Raw genomic sequence first — 18846 nt, 5'->3', positions numbered from 1 at the left:
GTGAAGGAACCAAGATTCATTTTTTTTTTTTGGTCGACAGTGTTGACACAGAGTGCTAACCAAGCAGTGATTAAATCTTATATTTCTGACTTTAAAAATGCAACACTGCTTTGAGCTGCATTTTAAACTAGTATGTATTCTTTCACTTCTTATGTAAGCAATACACTTATAAAAGCAGACCACTGTCTTGCAAGAAAAGCATTGCAATGGAATTATCTCAAACTGTCACTGTCTGTTTTAACACTTGCAAACACAATCCCAAATGTCCGGGGGTGTCTCAAATATACACATTTGCTACAAGCGTTAAGACTTAAATGTTGCATTTGTTGCTAGAACTGGATACTGTAACCATAGTGATTACCTTTCAGTTGCTAGACTTTGACTCGCTATGAAAGGAATAAGGAAAAGGTTTGGGGAGAGATTTAAACAGTTCATCCAATATTAAACTGACACCTACTGCTGAATCTACATTGATGCTGTAAAAAATAGGTATCTTTATGACAAGCAATCTGTGCATACAGAACTTGAAGAAGGAATATGATTAAAAACTGACTAAAATCAGGATTAAAGAAGAATTGTTCCTATAAATACAGAAAGGGAGAAATAAAAGCACTGTTCTCGCACAGAACACTTATCTTCCACCTAACAGATATCCCATCAGAGAAAAGCTTTTTCCAAGCATCAGGTTGGTTGATATAGGAGAGGATATATGATAAAAATTCAGTGCTGGGCAGAGACTAAGCTGTCTTAGTTGCTCCCCTGGAGTTGAGACATAAGAGTATTATCCATGTTATAAAACTGTGGCAGTTACCATTACAGCAGACCATGTACCATACCTACTAAGCCTACTGAATTTCATTTTGCTACAACCAAAACCAAGCTATTCTTCCATCCTGTCCCATACACATTCTCTGTAGAAGTACATTAACTATGTCCATGTGTCTTGCAGAAACCACAGAGCTCATCTGCAGCTATTTTATTGCTCAGTACACAGACATTTATTTGTCTGTTGTATCTCATCTGTAATCCAGGAGATCCAAGTGTTAACGTTCATCTGGCTGCCTTAGAACAAGAGGGCTGTCATCCTGCCCAAGACTTGGTATTCACTTAAAGTTTTGTCTCCAGTGATGGCCAACATCCAGTGCTACATAAAAAGATACAAGAATCCTCCAACACACAGAAGTGGAACAATCTCCCCCAACATTATTTTCATTCTGACCCACAAAAGGGAAGTTATTTTACCCTGAACCATGCTAATTTATATTCCTCCCAAGATTTATTTACAATGTATTTTCATAAGCCTGTTTTAACAAGTGCAAATTAGGTGTCAGATTTACTTCTATCACTAAAAATAGCAAACTGAAAAGCATACCAGAAGAGTAACCTATTTCGCTCATTTCAAATTATGAGAAATTATGGGAAATCTTCCCATGAGAACACTCATGGGAAGTGGAATGAGATCTGCTTCTGGTCTTGTGCTCTAGGGTTCAGAATGGGTGGAAAAGGAGGAAGGACTATTTGCTTCTGATGATTTGGTAACACAAATTTTTAGAGCAAGATGTTCAAGTGCCAGAGCCACTCTCTGATTTTCTATCCTGTTCTGAAGAAAAGGGGCTATTGCATCTGGAAAGTTTGCTGTAGGGTTTGTTAGAAAGCCAATCTAGTGAAAGGAATGAAATACTAGGGTGGGAGTTAGCGAATAAAGGCAGAGTTGTCCCTTGTTGTTTCCTGTACTCCATTCTCCACTCCATTTATTAGCTCTATGATTATTGTCTGTGAAGAGTCAATCTCCAGGGAACAGATGTTCATATTATCCTGAGATACCTTGAGATGTTGTAATCAGCTGAAAGCAAACAGGAAGATAAATTATTTGGTAGTTCAATAAATTTATTACTATAACCTAACAGATCTAAAAGTCATTCCTGCTATAAATAAATGAAAAACTACACATCCACTCGGATATAACATACCCATCTGGAAAGTCATGTGACATAGCCAGCATGTTTATCTCTAAACATTCAGTGTCTATTGATGCAAATCCACTAATTCTGTAACTATTTAATCAAGCTTTATGTGATTGGGTAAAGCAAATAACAGGCAATTTATTGAATTGGTTCATTCTACTAAACCCATACTTGACTACACCTACTCCGTGTCATCACAAACCTTAACTGAAGCCACTTGCCATATTGCTTCAAAGCTTTTCTTGCTGCGTGGCGTGGTGCTGCATCCTACTTTGTGCTGAATCACAAAGCTGATCACCTGTAAGGGCCTTCTCTCCGGTTAGAAGTCACCAGGCAGAGGTATTTTATCATATTGAAGAACAGCAAAACTCACTGCCACAAAGAAGAAAAACCTTTCCATCATCTGCATCACTGTTCATACCATGAATGGCATGACTTAGTCACCTCTTGCCGTGCAACAAAACTGCCAAACAGCTGATCTGCTGTCCCAGGAGTTTCCCCTGTTCAGTTTCTTACTATCGTCCCTTCCTTGCCACAGACCCTCTTTGTAGGAGACAAGAGGAGGTCTACATCTGTCCCATAATTTACACCTCTGCCAGGAGTGCTGCTTCACTGACATTGCCTTCCATTTGTGTCCACGAACACCTCATTTCTCAGCAAAAGCAAAACCTTCTGGACCTCTACACTTCATACACCTCTGACAACAGCATTTTGATTACTTCTGCATTAAATTAAGCCAGTCCAACAAAAAGTCATAGTTAGGAAAATACTACATTTTAGTTTTGAACGATAGTGGCACAGACCTAGGCTTCAGTTTAGCCAGCTGCATGTAGAACTTCTCTGGCTGAATATAAGCGTATTTTAGTGGAAAATTAGCCTTACTATACAGTGAAGGAATTAAGGAAAAGAAACAGAAAAGCAGTCTCATATTTGTAGAAAGAGAGATAAATGCACAGGAACCATTTGAAATGCCTCTTTCACTCCTGAAAACACACTTGAATTTCCATTCCTCTCTTGTATTGAAATTGTCTCATTTGCGAAACAGTGAAAACTTAGCAGTAACAAGCAGCTGTTTTCTTGTTTCTAAATGGAAAAAAATTCATGAGGAGTTTTAGTTGACATGGTTTAGGCACTGCAATGTCTCCAGAAATAGAAGCCACATAAGAAAACATTGCCTGGCCAACAACCCATGGATTTAGGATCCCTCAGCCCCTCTAGCCTATATTGTGTCAATTGCAATAAATTCAGGACACCTGGACAACCCAAACTTATGCCTTCTGCATCAGTGATCATCACATATGGATCTCTGAGACATTTTAGCTTCATCCTGTCTCTCTATAAAGCACCAAGGAAAGTGAAGCTGTGTGCAAGAGAACTGCTCCATGTACTTCTGCTGACATCTCAAGATGGACCAAAAAATTACTATCTTGGAAGGGGAAGGACAGGCAAAAATAACCCCCAAACAACAACTCAACAAACCAAAACCACTCTTCTGTCAGCCAGGCTCCAGTCTGCCCCTCTCAGAAGTCACCATGCTGGACAAGCTTCACAACAACACCTCAACGTTCTCTAGCAGGCTGTAGTAAGCAAGGAAAAGCTGAAGAGTCAAGACTGGTTTCCTGGCTTTTTCAAACGTTTTAGATGCAAATTTTCTTTTTCCAAGTTAATAAATAAGCAAACAAAGGTGAGATAATGCTGAAACAGACAAGTGGCTGCTGAGCTCCTGCGGTATTTTAATACTGTGAATACACTAATAAAGTTACGTAGCCGATTTAGAGAGCAGATAGACCACTAGATGCCAACCCACAGACCTTGAGTGACCAGGGTTGGTGCAGCCCTGGCAATAGCCTCTGTCACTCTGACCTGAAGCTGTGGAACAGTTGTACACAGCTACTAAAGCTGGTCTGTGCTGTAGCCCCATGCGTGGCACCACACTGCTAACTCGTTCTGCTTCATCCTGGCCTCCTCTGACTAGCAAACATGAAAATTGCCTTGGTTGAGAACACTGGTACATGTGCTTTATGATCTTTTGCAAGTCCTTAAGTTTTTGTTGCCTCATTTTTGAGGCTGCAAAACCCACTCCAGAACTGTTCTTTCCCAGCTGTTCTGCAAAGAAGCTGCTCTGCCTTCCTACTTCACTCCTAGTGTTCTTTCCTCCCTCATTACCAATGCTCAGGTAGCCATGGTGTGTACAGGATAAGGGAATTTACCTACATAAAAAACAGCATGCCAAAATAGTAGTGACAAAGTTCATCTCTAACCTGGATCAATTCCCTCCACTTCCTAAGTAGTTATTCAGATGTGTGCTCTCACATGGGAAGGGATGAAAACAGTCGTTGTCTGGCCTTTAGTGAGGTGAAAGTCTTCTGAAACTTCAGACTCAGAGAGAGGTTTTATTGCTGTAAGCATTAAAGAAAACTGATTTCGAGGTTTGTATTTATAAAGTCATTTGCATGAAAACATTTCCCCAGATTTTCAGTGTAGTGGCACCAGTTTCAACATTCTGAGCTACTCAGTTCTTCAAATAATTACTAATCCCATGTTCTCCCTAGTTACATATTTTGGAGGAAAGAGAGCCTGCACCTCCATATTCTAATCAGTACTCAGGAGTACTATTCAGATGCTTTCAAACTGACTGATGAGTTATTTGCTCTTGATTGTTGTTTTTTTTCCTTTCCCAAAATGCCTACACATACTATAAAATATTTTGAAATGTGGATTCCCATGAGACTGGCAACAGCACTGGATTTGTAGGGTTTTAATCAGATTAATCATATTAAACTGGCCAACTTCATTAGTTATCCAATTGATTATGCTGTTAGTAAGATAAAAATAAAACAAGGTCCTTTATTATCAGCACTCTAAAAATACCCTGCATTCTGCTCTGAGGATTTATTGTCAACAATACATGCATCTAAAGGCAAACTGATTCCCAGCAAAAGCTAAAGGCAATTTTTCCACAGAAAATCCACATCGCTGCTCTAAACTCATCAACTATGATGGATTATCATGTAAGCAGCTTAATATTATTTAAATTATGCAGCTCACAAGAAGTCACATGGGGGACTTTTTCTCAAGCTGCCTTTTGTAAAAGTATCACAGATGCAACACAGGTATTTACAGCACACTTGGTTTACAATGATCAGAAGGTGACAGAATTCAGATCTGGAGGACAGCTGGGACAGTGAGCAGCAGAGTTAGGACTCAGGACATCAGGACAGTAGAATTTGGCTTGTTTGGGTAATTGCTAAGTAAAATTCCCCAGCAAGCAGTCATCAGGCAGAAACAATGGAGTCTGAATTTTAAAGAAAACCAGAAACAATCCACCCTGTCGTGCAAGAAGGCCATAATTTTAGCAGAAAAGCTGTCAGGCTAAGACAGGAGCTTCTCAATGAACTAAAACATGGAAGGGAGCATACAGGAGGAGGAAGCAAGGCAACAGAACTGGCAAAGAAATCAGCAACGAGAATTATTTGTTGTTGAACTGGCTGGAAAGTAAAGGAAACGGATCTGCTGTCTATGTGAGAAAGCAACCGGAATGCTTTTTGCTCTGCCTTTGGATAGGTCCAGAGCCAAACAAGAGTTTATGGATCAAGAATAGCAGCCAAAACAACATGGCCTTGTAGTAGTGCATATCTACTATAGACATCCTGGCCAAGAAGAAAATGCAGATGAGACCTTCTTCCAACAACTGGAAGAAGTCTCATGTGCATAGTTCTGTTCCTCATGGGAGACTTTAACCACCATGAAATCTGCCAGAAGGAAGACACAGCAGGGCTCAGGTAATCTAGAAGACTTCTTGAATGCACTGATGACCATTTCCTGGCACAGGTAACTGAGAAGCTAACAAAAAAATGTGCTCTGCTAGACCTCATAGTTACAAGAAAAAAGAACTTTTTTGAGATGAGAAACTCAGAGGTAGCCTTAGCTGCAGTGACCATGAACTGTGAATATAGGCTGTGACTATAAACAACAACAAAACCTAAACAAATCTCAAAACACCAAAACCTGAAGTAGTAATTACATATAAAACTAAAAAAAAAAAAAAAGGCAACTAACCAATAAAAATAAAAAAATAATAAAAAAGCACACCACACCAAAAAGACACACTAAGATTTAGACTGTAGATATACAAGTCTAAAGATCTGGCAGCTATGTAATCACTGCTTCTATTCCAGGTAGAGTCACTGACTCACTGCATGTCACTTTGACCTCCATCTGCTTCTCTTGAAACCAAAGAAAATTGATACAGTAGAATGACGACTGAGAACAAGGCGGGAAGAATCAAATAGATTTCCATCACCAGACCCACAGAAATAGAAATAATTCCTACTGAGAAATAAATTTGTAAATATATATATATATATATATATATATATATTATATATATATATATATATATATTAAGGCATTAAAAAAAATTCAGTTACTGTTTTTATAAAGTTAGCTCAACTTCATATTAAGATATATGTATCTGCCATCCTACATTGTTAAGCATCTTCTGGAGCCAAGGAATCTAGCCATGGTTGTCTGTCTTCACTAGTGATTTCCTACTTAGAAGCTTGGCTTACCGTAAGGCCCTGCACATCACAGAATAAAGGTTTGTGGGATTTGTTTCACATGCTCAGCTAGTTCATCCTGTGACTCCATTTGCACATTACTGATATTCACCTGTTTGTGTTCTTTTCAACTTTTTGTCCAGTTCCTATAAGTTTTCTGGTACTATTATCACTTATACAATAGGGTTCAAAACAAAATTCAACAAACCTCTCCCATCTGCTCCTAAGATCACAATCAGGTCAGCTTCACCTGCAGTGCTGTGCACTGACACCACAAGGAATTATTCTGAGCTTTTAGCACTGTGTCATCCTCCTTAGACATTCAGGCACTTCATAATGGTCTCGTAGTTCACTGCTGCTGAGCTAGCTGGAAATTACAAAGAAAAAAAATTAAGTACTTCAGGAACAACCATTGTTGGAAAAAAGGCTGCTTTCCAATTATCTTGCTTATAGGTAGCAAGGGAAGTGTGGTTTAATTAATTCTTCACTCTTCCACAATGGTTTGCCTTAACAGGAACTCGAAAGTCCTGCATTCATCCAACACATTTTTGGCTTCATTTGCTTTATTCTTCACATCAGATTCCATATGGTAAACCCTCAAAGCTGATCTATGCCCACCTCATTGCAAGTCAGTCCTCCAGTCAGTAAGGCACCATCTTCCACACAGTCCCCACAAGAACCTGGGAAGTACAGTTTTTGTCCAAATGCCCAGTCCCACTCCTGTGTATTGGTGCTTCAAATCCAAGCTGGATGAAGTGTTTTGGAATGTAAGCTAAAGTTTGAAATTTCTTTTCCTTGGAGTGCTTTCTAAACCTGCTTTACGGAGAGGATGAGGACAGCACTACTTGAGCACAATGTCACAGTCCTCAAATGTCATTCCACCATTCCCTTTCATGCCTGCATATGAATAGACAAGTTTTTGCATAGCTCAGAGGAGAAGAATCCTAGAACATCCTGGACTTCATCAAGAACAGCATATAATACCTAGAACACCTTTGGACTGTAGTTGCCAATACCTGGACTTGAACACTAACTGGCATCCTCAGATGCAGATAGACAGGTATGAGCCACCTGGACTAGTTGGGGGTTTTTAGCAAAAACTTGTTTTCAGCTGCCTCACAGAGAGAAATGGCTAAGAGAAAACATGGTTGTCTCTTACTGCTGTCTACATTTGCTCTTAAAAGAGGTATCAAGAGATGTATTAATATATACTGGTCTGTGGAGTACTTGCCCGTAAGAAACTTTTCTATTCCTTTGTTTTCCCTCCAGTTGTTCTTTAAGAAACACTAGGTGCCTGGAGGCTTAACAGGAAAAAAAAAAATCCGTTATGCCCTTACATCATCTATACATATTGCACAACAACAACAACAAACAAAAAAAAAAAAAAAAAAAAAAAAAAAAAAAAAAGAATAGGGAACAAAAAAATTATAGAAATAAAAAGAAACTTATGGGAACTGTCCAGTCTATTCCTTACTGGAACTCTAAGTTGTTCTTCTAACTTCAAGTACAATATGCTTCGGTGGTCCATTCATTTTCTTTCCTACAAGAAATTTATAATACTCAAGTGAACTGTGAAGCTTGGTGCCAGTATTTATTTCTGAGGCTGCTTAAATTCAGATTACAAAATAATTTGCAATTCTGAGTAAAATAGACTAGTTTCTCTTACTCACATTTTCACAGAACCTCTCTTACCTAGGAAGAGCATGTATTTGTCTTAGCAACCTAATGCACCTTATTAAAGCACTGTACAGATATACCTATATATGTTATAGTACACATCGAGTTACATTCACTTACACATTTCCAGTTTGATACAAAGAAATAAGAAATTTTCACAAGTACTAAGAAAGGGGAAAAAAAATCTCATTCTAACGAAGCAAAATTTGTTACATAAAAAAAAACAAAACTAAACCAGATACACATCAAAACAGCATTATTATTGGTGCTCTAACATTACCCCTCTAACGGTTCACTATGCCCTGAAAAAGTAGGGAAGCACTTCTGGAAAGCATAGATAGCTCAATTAAATCTACTGAAATATCATAATTTTTATGCAGCATTACAGCTTTTTTTTAATTACGGAAAGTACAGTTCAGCACAAAAAATGTTCAGTGTGTTTCTAAAAAAGGTGAAATATTTTTAAAAACAAATAATTTAAAAGAACAGTTAGCTGCAGAAACAGATTCTCTTTTTTAATTTTACATTGAGCCCTGCTTTTTTAACTCATGAATAGAAATTCTTAAATATGAAAGTTAAACCTAGTCTGATTTATTTCCATGTCTAGACTGATGGGAATCTTGGGAAGCTTTCATAAAAGCTAAAAAAATTCTGCAGCCAATTACCACTACAGATATGACAGATTTGGAAATTATTCATATACTCCAGAGCTTGAAACCTCAAAATCCCCAGCAAATTTTACAGGGTAGAAGACAAGTGGTCATTAAATTTTCACTTCATTCACACCCCTGTACAATATAAAAAATACAGAAACCTCCAAGATGTGACTAGCCGTATGACCTGCCAGCATTTTATCCTTCACTGATGAGATATGAGAAAGATAAGGCTGTATTTCATGTAAAAAAGTTAGAAAATTTATAGCTATAGAATTTGGGTTATTATAGCTGAGATATAATTTGCTTTTCATTAAAATAATCTTTAACTATGCTTTTTAAAATAAGAACTTACAACTACAGGGACTCTCACAATCGTGACATCAGACTATTTTCCTCATTAAAATATTAAATGATTAACAACCTCAAGTACTGGGGAATGGGAAAAAAATTGATAATTTCCTCAGTTAAGAAACACTGACATTCCTTTAGGATGAAGCTCAGAATTTTTTCTTCCTCATTAGCACTTGCTGGCTTGCTGTGTGCTTCTCCATAGCGTAGCACAATTGCAGGGCAGAGGATCACTCTCTCTTACCATGGTGTTACCAACCACAGTATTTGGGATGTAGCACAGCTGGATGAAACAAAGTTTCTTCACAGGCTATGATGCTAAAAATAGCAACTCATTTTCTTCTAATAGTCATAGCCAAGACACAGAATTTCTTTTTCTTTCACTTGATCACATCCTTTAAGATCTCTTGTAGCTTACCTTGGCTATTTTTCTCTCTTGGTTGAGCTTTGAGAACCATCACATAGACACCCTCTCAATTGTTTGCTTTCTTCCAGGACAGCATGACAGTTCTACAAAAGCAGCTTTAAGACCTAGTGAAAATACAAAGGAAAACAAGGAGAAAAGATTATTGTGTATAATTGGAATTTCTACACCATCTGTGCTGAGGCCTGCATAGGCTCTGCTGAATCAAGCAGAAGATGTAGATCATACCTGGTGAAGCACTGAGGTTAACTATTATCAGTCATCTCTGAAGGCTTTTCTACCTGAAGTGGCTTGAAGTAGGACAGGTTATAAAACAGATAAAACATATGAAAAATGAAGACTTGTGATGTTGGGGTTTTTTCATATTCATTTGGGTTTTTCTTGTTTGATTTTTAGATTGGTTTTTATTTTTAATTTTCATTTTCTCTCATCCAATTCCCAAATGATTGCTATACAAGGAGGAACAAGGGGCAGGGATTTAACTTCTCTTTAGGTGAGGCTTCTAACCAACTTGCCTCCTTGGTATCCATGTTTCTCTGTACCGCTGTTTAAATTATAAATGACCCACTCAGCAACACACAGCATATACTCCACTGCATTTCTTTGTAGTTCCAGGCTTGACCAGCATGGTCTAGAAAGCAAAGAAGCTGTCCTGACCTCCTCCTAGGGCCTGGGCCAGGAAAAAAAAACTTATTCCTTCAGCATATAACCTCTTGTCTTTGTTGCAGGTAGCAATTGTCTTGCAGGCCTGGAAAAGGGCATATCTATGAAGTCCTTGCAAATCTGGGATCTGTGCTCACAATGGATGTAATTGTCCTATCTTATATAACCACTGATATTTCATCCATACAAAAAATTACTACAGACCAAGGACAAGGAAGAACAGCATTTTTATTACTAACTTGTACTGATAAGTCCATAGCTCTGTTAGATGCAACATTTCAGGTAGAAAGGTTTTATGAAAGATAACAACTCTGCTTTGATTTCATGGCAACGATACAGTCTTAAGAAGCCATTAGAGATGAAGAGAGCAAATTGTATCAGACACTTTTTATGCTGTTTCTTCAAAAATTAGAGTCCACGCCAGGATTTGTGAGAATGACAGAGGTAAGGTTTTCTATCACATAAAAAAAAAATCTTACCCCTGACCAATTTTTTCAATAATAGCTACAATTTTGATGCACTTCTACCTTAAAAAAATATGTAAGTGTGACCTGTCACTTGAAAACAGGGTTGGGGAAGAGATGAGGAAGAGAAAACTAATAGTCCACATACTGCTGTTTTAGTCATCTTCTAAGAACTCCATCAGCTAGAAAGTACATGAGCTTTACCACTTTAAAAAATTGACTACCTTTAAAATGACCAAATTCCCAGAAAAACAGATAAGACAGCGTAAATCAGACTAGAAGCCTTTTAGAACAATTTCATTTCAGATGAAGGGAAAGCTGAAAGGCTGCATAAACGGTATTTCACCTAAGTTACAACATGATAGTCAAGAAAAGGTGTTGATTTTCTATGCAGTAAAATCCAGTTGTCAAGGACAGAAAGGACTGCATTCCTCAGGCTGAGGCAAGGTGTGCCTGGCTATCTAAAGTCATTGCATCTGGCAGCTCCAGCAGATGGGGAATGGGAAGTTATCCATTATGTTCTAAGGTCATATTTGCTGTTTCTGAGGAAGTCTAAGGACTGCTGGCCATTCTGGATTGTGGGGACAATCAGGATAAGGGGAGTGAATATCAAAAGAATGTCCTCAGTGCTATGCAATGCTATTTGGCTGAGGTCACCTAAACCCTGCTCTTTTCACATTAAAAAAAATGTTTAAAAAAATCAAAACCCAAGTTTGATCCACAGACTGGAAAAGCAAACGTATTCCCTCTGACTTAAGAGGTTTTGAAAGCCTGTGGTAGTCACTGCCACTGGTGAGTGGTGTGAGGTTTGAACAAGCCAAGGCTTATGATCATGGCTAATGACAACAACACCTTAATGGTCCCTAGATTTTCTGTTGCTACTGAAACTCAGTTACTGAGACTTATCTAAAAGTAAACTTCTGGTAAGTTAATCGGTATGAAAATACAAAGAGCCCTTCTTGTTTCTTCCATAGGACTACACCCTGACCATGTACTTTCAGCAGTCCTGGAGGGATAAAAGGCTCTCCTATTCTGGAATACCTTTGAACCTAACTCTGGACAACAGAGTGGCTGACCAGCTCTGGGTGCCGGACACATATTTCCAGAATGACAAGAAATCATTTGTCCATGGGGTGACAGTGAAAAACCGAATGATTCGACTCCATCCAGATGGGACAGTCCTTTATGGCCTACGGTACGTTGGGTTTCTTAATCAGCTACATTACTGTCCTGGCAGAAGTGCAGGTAGTACCAATGTCACTTTCCTCTCCTTTTTCCCAGTTTCTCAGTGCAGCTGTATGAGTCAGCACATACTTCATCTAGATGACCACATCACACCCAAGAATCTTCCACAGAGCATCAACACTATCTTTAATAACTATATCCATAACTGACAAAGTCTAATGCCTCTTTTTTTTTCAGCTCTTCTGAGTATATTTAAACTACTAAAAGAGTTCTTTATTATGGTTATCACTTGGTAATCAATCACAGTTTAGACCATCACTTACTTCCTTCTAAAATTTCTCCAACAGCTCTTTAGGGCAATGTGAAATTAAAATTTGGAGTCATCTGAAGAAATCTGACCAACATTTGGTAGGGAATAAAAAGAAGATATTTGTAAGTTTGAGTTAATTATTTAAATATTGTCTTTATGTCTGAGTATAGGTTTTCTTTGATCTTCCTTGGTTTATAACTGCCTCTTCACACCACAACTGCTTCTTCATACAGTGCATCCCATATTCACCCCTGTAGATAAAAATATATTCTGAAGTTTGAACAGGCACAGTCTGATTATAAGGTACACAGATGTGAAATTAAAACTATGCCAAGCTGTTTGTTATGTTGAGAATTTTGCAGAGCCTGAGTAGGGCTTTATTGCATTATTTTTGAAGTTAAGGTAGCTTTGCTTGGAAATAACATTGTCTGTCTGAAAGAACCTTTGATCACTCTTGTCATTCGACAATAAAAATAATGTCTGGAGAATATAAACCTGAAAGCATAGTTCAGTTAATCAGAAAAAAAGTTATAAAGCATAAAACTTAGTTGAAATACCTCAAAAATGTACCTAAGATAGAATTAGAAAAAAACCCCAAACTACTGCAGCAGTTCAAAATGAAAATAATATTTGGGAAAGTATAACTTAGAGCTTACTGAAAATAGAAATTTGAAATTACCTTTTAGCCTATAAAAACATAACCTTTTAAAACACAGCACTACCCATGCAGAGGAAGCCTTCCAACCTATCAATTCAAGCTTCTCAAGAAACAAGAAATTATTTAAAAATTATTATTTTGGCTAATCATGAGTTTGCTTTTGAACCTATCGGATTCCCAGGCGGTGCATCAGTTGCTATCAAGAACCACACAGTTTAATACAGCTAGATCTGTTCTGGTACAGAAAAACTGCTATTTCAGTTGTGAAAAAGAAAACAAGGGACCCATGAGGAATTAGTTGTTCAACTAAAGGCTGTCATTAACATCTGCTAAACAGAGCATTTGAAAAATACATCTTTCCCATTGCCTTCAGACCTCCTACAGTTCCTTTCAATCAAATTGACTCCTGCAGGGCAGTTACCATGAGAGGAATTTTTGGCCTGATAACTTTTCAAAATATTTCTCCTTTTTTTCTTTTTTTTCCTTTAAGGCCAGGAAGTAAATTTATTTAGATTCTAGAATTTGCAAAGTGGCAAGAATGGGCATTAGAGGCAAGCACTCCCTTACAGGCAGTTGTATATACAATATAAACTACACCTTGAAATGTATGCCATGCATATGCTTCCACACACACGCTGTACATTGGATATCAATAACGGTCTTCTGCAGAAATAGCAAAAGAGGCTGGTGAACCTGCTCTGGTGAACACATCTGGTGAACCTGCTGCAAGTCCTCTCATGTGTTTCATCCACAAAGCAGCAGCATGGCCAAGAAGCTGTGACCTTGCCCATGCTCGTCCTCTCAGAGGTGATCAGGCAAACCTCCAGTGCAGCAGCAAAGATGGTCAGCTTCACATAACAAGGTTGCTAGTTCATAGGATCGAATAACCACTCACATTTGAATAGTTAAGCAACAGTTCTGCAACCCTGCAACAGCTGCAGTTCTGCACGTTAATACCTCAGCCAATATCTATCACTTCTTGTGGTAGGAAAACCAAACAGAAAAACCAAAACAAAAAAGGCAGAAAACCCCACACTAATATAAAGGGTAACCTACATCCCACACGCTTGCAGTTTGGTACTATGCGATTCCCTTTTCCTCCCTTACCCCTGCCTCATGCCCTTAACATACACTGCCACAGGAGCAACTCTGAGTCTCCCAGATTTCTGGGCTTCCCCACCTTCTCACCCAGGTTTCTGGGCTTCTCCACCTTCTCACCCCAGAGAAGGCAGCACAGTCTCAGGATGCAGCAGGGCCAAGTATTGCTCGGTGTGCCCGTATCCACTGACAGCATTGTCGTCACCAACCACATGCATAAAAAAAGTGCTGAGCTGTCAGGTCTTTTTCACAGGTTGAGCTGGTGTGCCATGTTTTCTCCGGGGACAAGGCAGCTCTTTAGATGCATCTGGTGAGTAGACTTTGGCCTGTAGTTACCACACATATAGTGTCCCCATCCCACAAGAGGGATCTGATCAAAGACAAAACTAGCAAATGAGCAGGAGAAAAAATGATGTTAGGAAACATTAAAACTATTTTCGTGTGACTTATTGCTTTAAACTTGCATTAGTGGTCACTTTCCTCATGGTAATAAATATGCTTCTGTGAGCCTATGGTTACCTTTAGATCATACGAACATCAATTTTTTTATTTGCTAGATGACACATATGCCTCATAAAAAAAACATGAGAAAACACTACAGAAAATGTTTATAGGTAAAATTCAGCATTGCCCGTTAGAAATTTGAGCACAACTCTGATCTTAGTCTCACAAGTAGAAAAGAGACCGTGTAGCATATTAACTTGCGCTTAGTTTCTGTGCAGTAGGGAGAGGGAGGACAGTATCACCAAACTTCTCATAGGTTGTGACGTGTGAGTTTCATTTTCCTTGCTGAAGACAGATCGTTGGCCAGGCATGACTTGAACAAGAAAGACAACACCAATTACACTACAGACCAGGGTCTGAGTTCCCAACAAATTAGACAGGGTTTTAACCCATCCCTCAAGGATGATTTAAATGCTTCCTTTCCCTCATGCCTCCTATTCCCCAAACAACTTTTCTATTTTTGGTTGAGTTAATGTTTCTGTTCAGGCTCAGATATGAAATTATACTGGCTTCCTTAAAAAGAAATTGGAACAATCATAGCAGCTCTAAATAACCTGCTTTGCTTGCATCCATGTACACAGCAGTTTGTCATTGATGCAATGTTCAGTCTCAACAGAGTTGAGGAAAAATAAACCAAGGTTAGTCATTTGGCTCTTAAGATGAATAAACAACGGAAACATGCACATAATACACTGGTTTTAGATCATGTAACGAAGCATTATCACTTCAGTATGCCTCCATTATAGTATTATTTCTATGATGAACTGAACAACCCCTTTAGCTATTTTTTCCAGTAACTTTCAGCTGCCATGTCCTCACAGTTTAAAAAATGATATATGCTATAAACTTGTGCAGACACAAAATACTCCTAAACCTTCTGCCCTCTAAAATTGTGCATTGCTGTTTTGTCTCTTGCTGCAAATTCTACTTCTGTTAATTTTTCGTAGTAGTGAAACATATATAACCTTACTAATCAAATAACTCCTTCATCCTTTTACCCAAGCAACCACACGCACAAACACGTTTAACTCCGTTATTATTTCCACTGAATTCCATTTCAAATATGTCAGGGAAGTTGAGTGTCACTGTTAATTATTATGTACCTGAAGTGTGTGAGTCTTCAGTTTCTGTCAAGTACTCCCACCAGCAGCTATTATCATTTTCTGTGGTGTAGACACCTGCTTCCTAAGAGAAAAAAAAAAATTCTCTTTGAGTCAATGTGCAAACCTGCAGCACTGTGAGGATGGTGTATGAGACAGTTCTAGCCTGGTCCCAGTACAGCTGGTAAAATACTGAATACTATTTTATTTATTTATACCTAATTTTTCCCCCCATTTTTAGTAAGTGATTGGATCCCATTAGCTCTAACCCTTTTGGCATTAGCAGTGTCTCCCATTACTTTTATTGCCTATTCAGGCAAGATCCTCTAGAAGTCTCTCCCGAATCTCTAGATTCTCAAACCAACACATGCTGTTGCTTCTTTTGCTTCTCGTTTCTCACCCTTTTCCAAGTAAGATGCTAGACATGTAATCTGTCTTTGAGATATTTAAGAAAACATTAATAATTTATTGTACTGAATTCTATGTTCAGATTCTTATGTCATGATGTCAAGAACGGAAGCTCTGATTTAAATCATCCTTTCCTAGTATTTTATGACACCTCTTAATTCTTCTCAGATTTTCACTAGCAGAACAATGACATCTTGTTGCTTTGGAGACATCTGTTCTTTTATCATGACATTGCCTCGAAATAAACAGCAGAATTTCATCTGGTGTGCTGAAAGAAGCATATCCTTGAAAAATATTAGTTGTTAAGAAGCATAACATACCTTCAATAATACCTTTACACAGATTTCTCTCCCTTGTGACATTCAGACACCAACATGATTCCATTAGAGCAAGTCTTTATTTCAAGGCAGGGAGAATGAGCATATCATGACAAGATGTGAAGCTCTGGCTTGGAGCATTGAAAACTTCTGGTTTCAGTGAGACCTCCATCTTTAAACTGCTACAGCAGAGGATGCAACTTTGCTAGACACTGCTGCAACTGCAAGAGGACAAGGGGAAGAATGATCTTTGCCTTCAATGTAAGGACTTATTTCACCACTTCTTACACAAGTAAAATCTTCTGTGATGCGAACACTGGCAGATGAATCCACCTACCTCCAACCAATTCACAAATGCAAATCAGCTGATGCAACATTGGATTTACCAACCACTTATTCATGCAATATCCATGGAAGCCCATCTAGCATATCATAGAGGTGGAATACAAAAAAGCTATATTTAATTGCTAAATGTTTAGGTTTTAAATATAATCTTGAAAGTGAATTTTAGTGGGAACTTCCGTTCTTGACTGCATCTATTTTGGTGATATAGCTATGAATGTTACTAAAGACATTAGATAGACCCGTGTTTACATCTTTTATTACAGGGAATCTTAATAGTTTGTGGGTTGCTTTTTCATTGCCATAATTTGGGGCTATGGAGTTTTGGTTTTCCTCTAAACACCTTCAGGAATTTTCTTAAAGAGTCAGTTATTGAGTCCTTTTGAGGACAACCCATCATGTCAACAAGTAACCCACTTACACTGGTACTCAATAGATTGTCCTACTTGTGTTATTAAACAGCTCCAGCCAAAAAAAAATACTGCAGTTTATTCTAAATGATAAAAAAACATGTCATCTAACTGAAATGAAAAGCTACACTTGTTTCACTTCGTAAAAATACAGAACAAACTATAAAGAGTTATTTTATTAGATGATAGTTTTGAAAATGCTAAAAAATATTTCTTCCATGTATCAATTGCAAAAGATTTAGCAGTGAGCATTTTAAGACTCAACCAATTTGGGTCTTCCTTCATATTTTTAAAACCTAAAGATATACAAGAATTGCAAAAATAAGTCAATCGGTTATTCACCATTTCTTCCACCTCTCAGAACATTTCAGTCTCAGAGGGTCAGTTTTCAGGATTCACAGTCAATGAAGACATTCTCAGTGTATAGCCATTAGGAAGGGGTAGGGATTAGTGGGGGCATTCACATGCACACTGTGGGCGCCTGTTCAGCCTGTCACAGGTCACACTTTATCTGCTGCAAACTTTCTTCCAACAGGCCTTTCAACAAGCATATGTGCCTGTTGGGCAATCAGCAGGACCCCTTATCACAGGCAATGCACTGCCAGGAGCATTTCTTCAACTCGGAAGGGAAAAAAGGGAAGAAGAGGACACAGCAAATTGATCCTGAGGCAGAAGGATTGTCTTTGTCCCTCCGACTGCTTGCAGACTGTTTGAATCGTCTGTGTGAATCCTGTTGTCATCTCCTCTTCCTAGTCTGTAACTCAGTCCTTGGCCATAACATAGCTGGTGTAAGATGATCACAGAATCATAGAATTTTTTAGGGTGGAAAAGATCTTCAAGATCATCAAGTCCAACCATTAAGCTGATATTGACAAGTCTAGCACTAAACCATGTCCCTAAATGCCACATCTATATGTCTTTTAAATACCTCCTGGGATGGTGGCTCCACCATTTCCCTAGGCAGTCTGTTCCAATGACTGACCATCACCCTTTCAGTGAAGAAAATCTTCCTAATATCCAATCTAAACCACCTCTGAGACAGCTTGAGGTCCTTTCCTCTTATCCCATCATTTGTTACTAGAGATCAACTCCCCACACCTGGCTACAACCTCCTCTCAGGTAGTTGTAGAGGGCAATAAGGTCCCCCTTGAGCCTCCTTTTCTCCAGGCTAAACAACCCCAGCTCCCTCAGCCATAAACTCCATGTACTGAGTTATCAAATAATTACCTGTATTTGATTTGGAACCTTTTCCTCCAATTTCACCCAATTTTATATTTATTCCATGTCACATAATATTTTTTTTTAATACATACCTTAGGGAAGATGAGGAAATGCTTCAGGTTGAATCCATCTCTCTAGAGAGTGTATAAAAGAAAAACAACAAACATGCAAGTACTCAGCTTTAAATATGTGAGCAGTGGCTCTTATAATCAGTAGTTAAGTACATAAGCATTCTGGTGGAGTCACAACTAGCTTCACAGGCTTGAATTTCAGCACAAGCTTTAGATGCTGTAATTGATTGCAGCTATCAAGTACAGCACTTTGAAGAAGTAAATAAACATTTTGTAGAGCAAAGCCCACTAGGCTTTTTTCAAAGACCACTTAATTCAAGCAGATTCTAGATCAAACTCAGATTACTGGAATGATATGTCAACTATTTAAGTATAGTAATATTTTTTAGAAACTGTTTAACCTCATTAATACCATCAAAAGAACAATTAAAAAATAATTAGACAACATTTTAAAAATGTTTCATTTT

General features: G+C 38.2%; 1 protein-coding gene and 1 long non-coding RNA gene across 8 annotated transcripts in view; one reads left to right on the top strand and one right to left on the bottom strand.

Annotated features, from left to right (window-relative positions):
- GABRB1 (gamma-aminobutyric acid type A receptor subunit beta1) overlaps positions 1-18846 on the top strand; it is a 128862-nt gene that overhangs the window by 48300 nt on the left and 61716 nt on the right. For 5 of the 6 annotated variants that reach the window (XR_010430173.1, XR_010430174.1, XM_064652893.1 and 2 more), the window contains exons 4-5: positions 11730-11950; positions 14260-14316. Coding sequence is in view for 4 of the 6 variants with exons in the window: in XM_064652893.1 (XP_064508963.1) it covers positions 11730-11950; positions 14260-14316 (278 nt within the window). In the remaining 2 variants the exon portion in view is untranslated. The remainder of the gene's footprint in view (positions 1-11729; positions 11951-14259; positions 14317-18846) is intronic. The other variant, XM_064652894.1, reaches the window with a different exon arrangement.
- LOC135413325 (uncharacterized) lies at positions 6378-16671 on the bottom strand. 2 transcript variants are annotated; one of them, XR_010430176.1, is made up of 4 exons: positions 16339-16671; positions 15614-15695; positions 9623-9735; positions 6378-6890 (listed from the first exon to the last, which is right to left on the bottom strand). It is a non-coding gene; the product is annotated as an uncharacterized LOC135413325 (long non-coding RNA). The 2 variants fall into 2 exon arrangements; XR_010430175.1 differs by lacking the exon at positions 6378-6890 and having other exon boundaries at positions 8416-9735.

This window comes from Pseudopipra pipra, chromosome 4 (genome assembly GCF_036250125.1).
Source record: "Pseudopipra pipra isolate bDixPip1 chromosome 4, bDixPip1.hap1, whole genome shotgun sequence".
In the NCBI taxonomy this organism is placed as follows: domain Eukaryota; kingdom Metazoa; phylum Chordata; class Aves; order Passeriformes; family Pipridae; genus Pseudopipra; species Pseudopipra pipra.
Note: the sequence above shows the minus strand (reverse complement) of the source record. Positions and strands in the feature narration are given on the sequence as shown.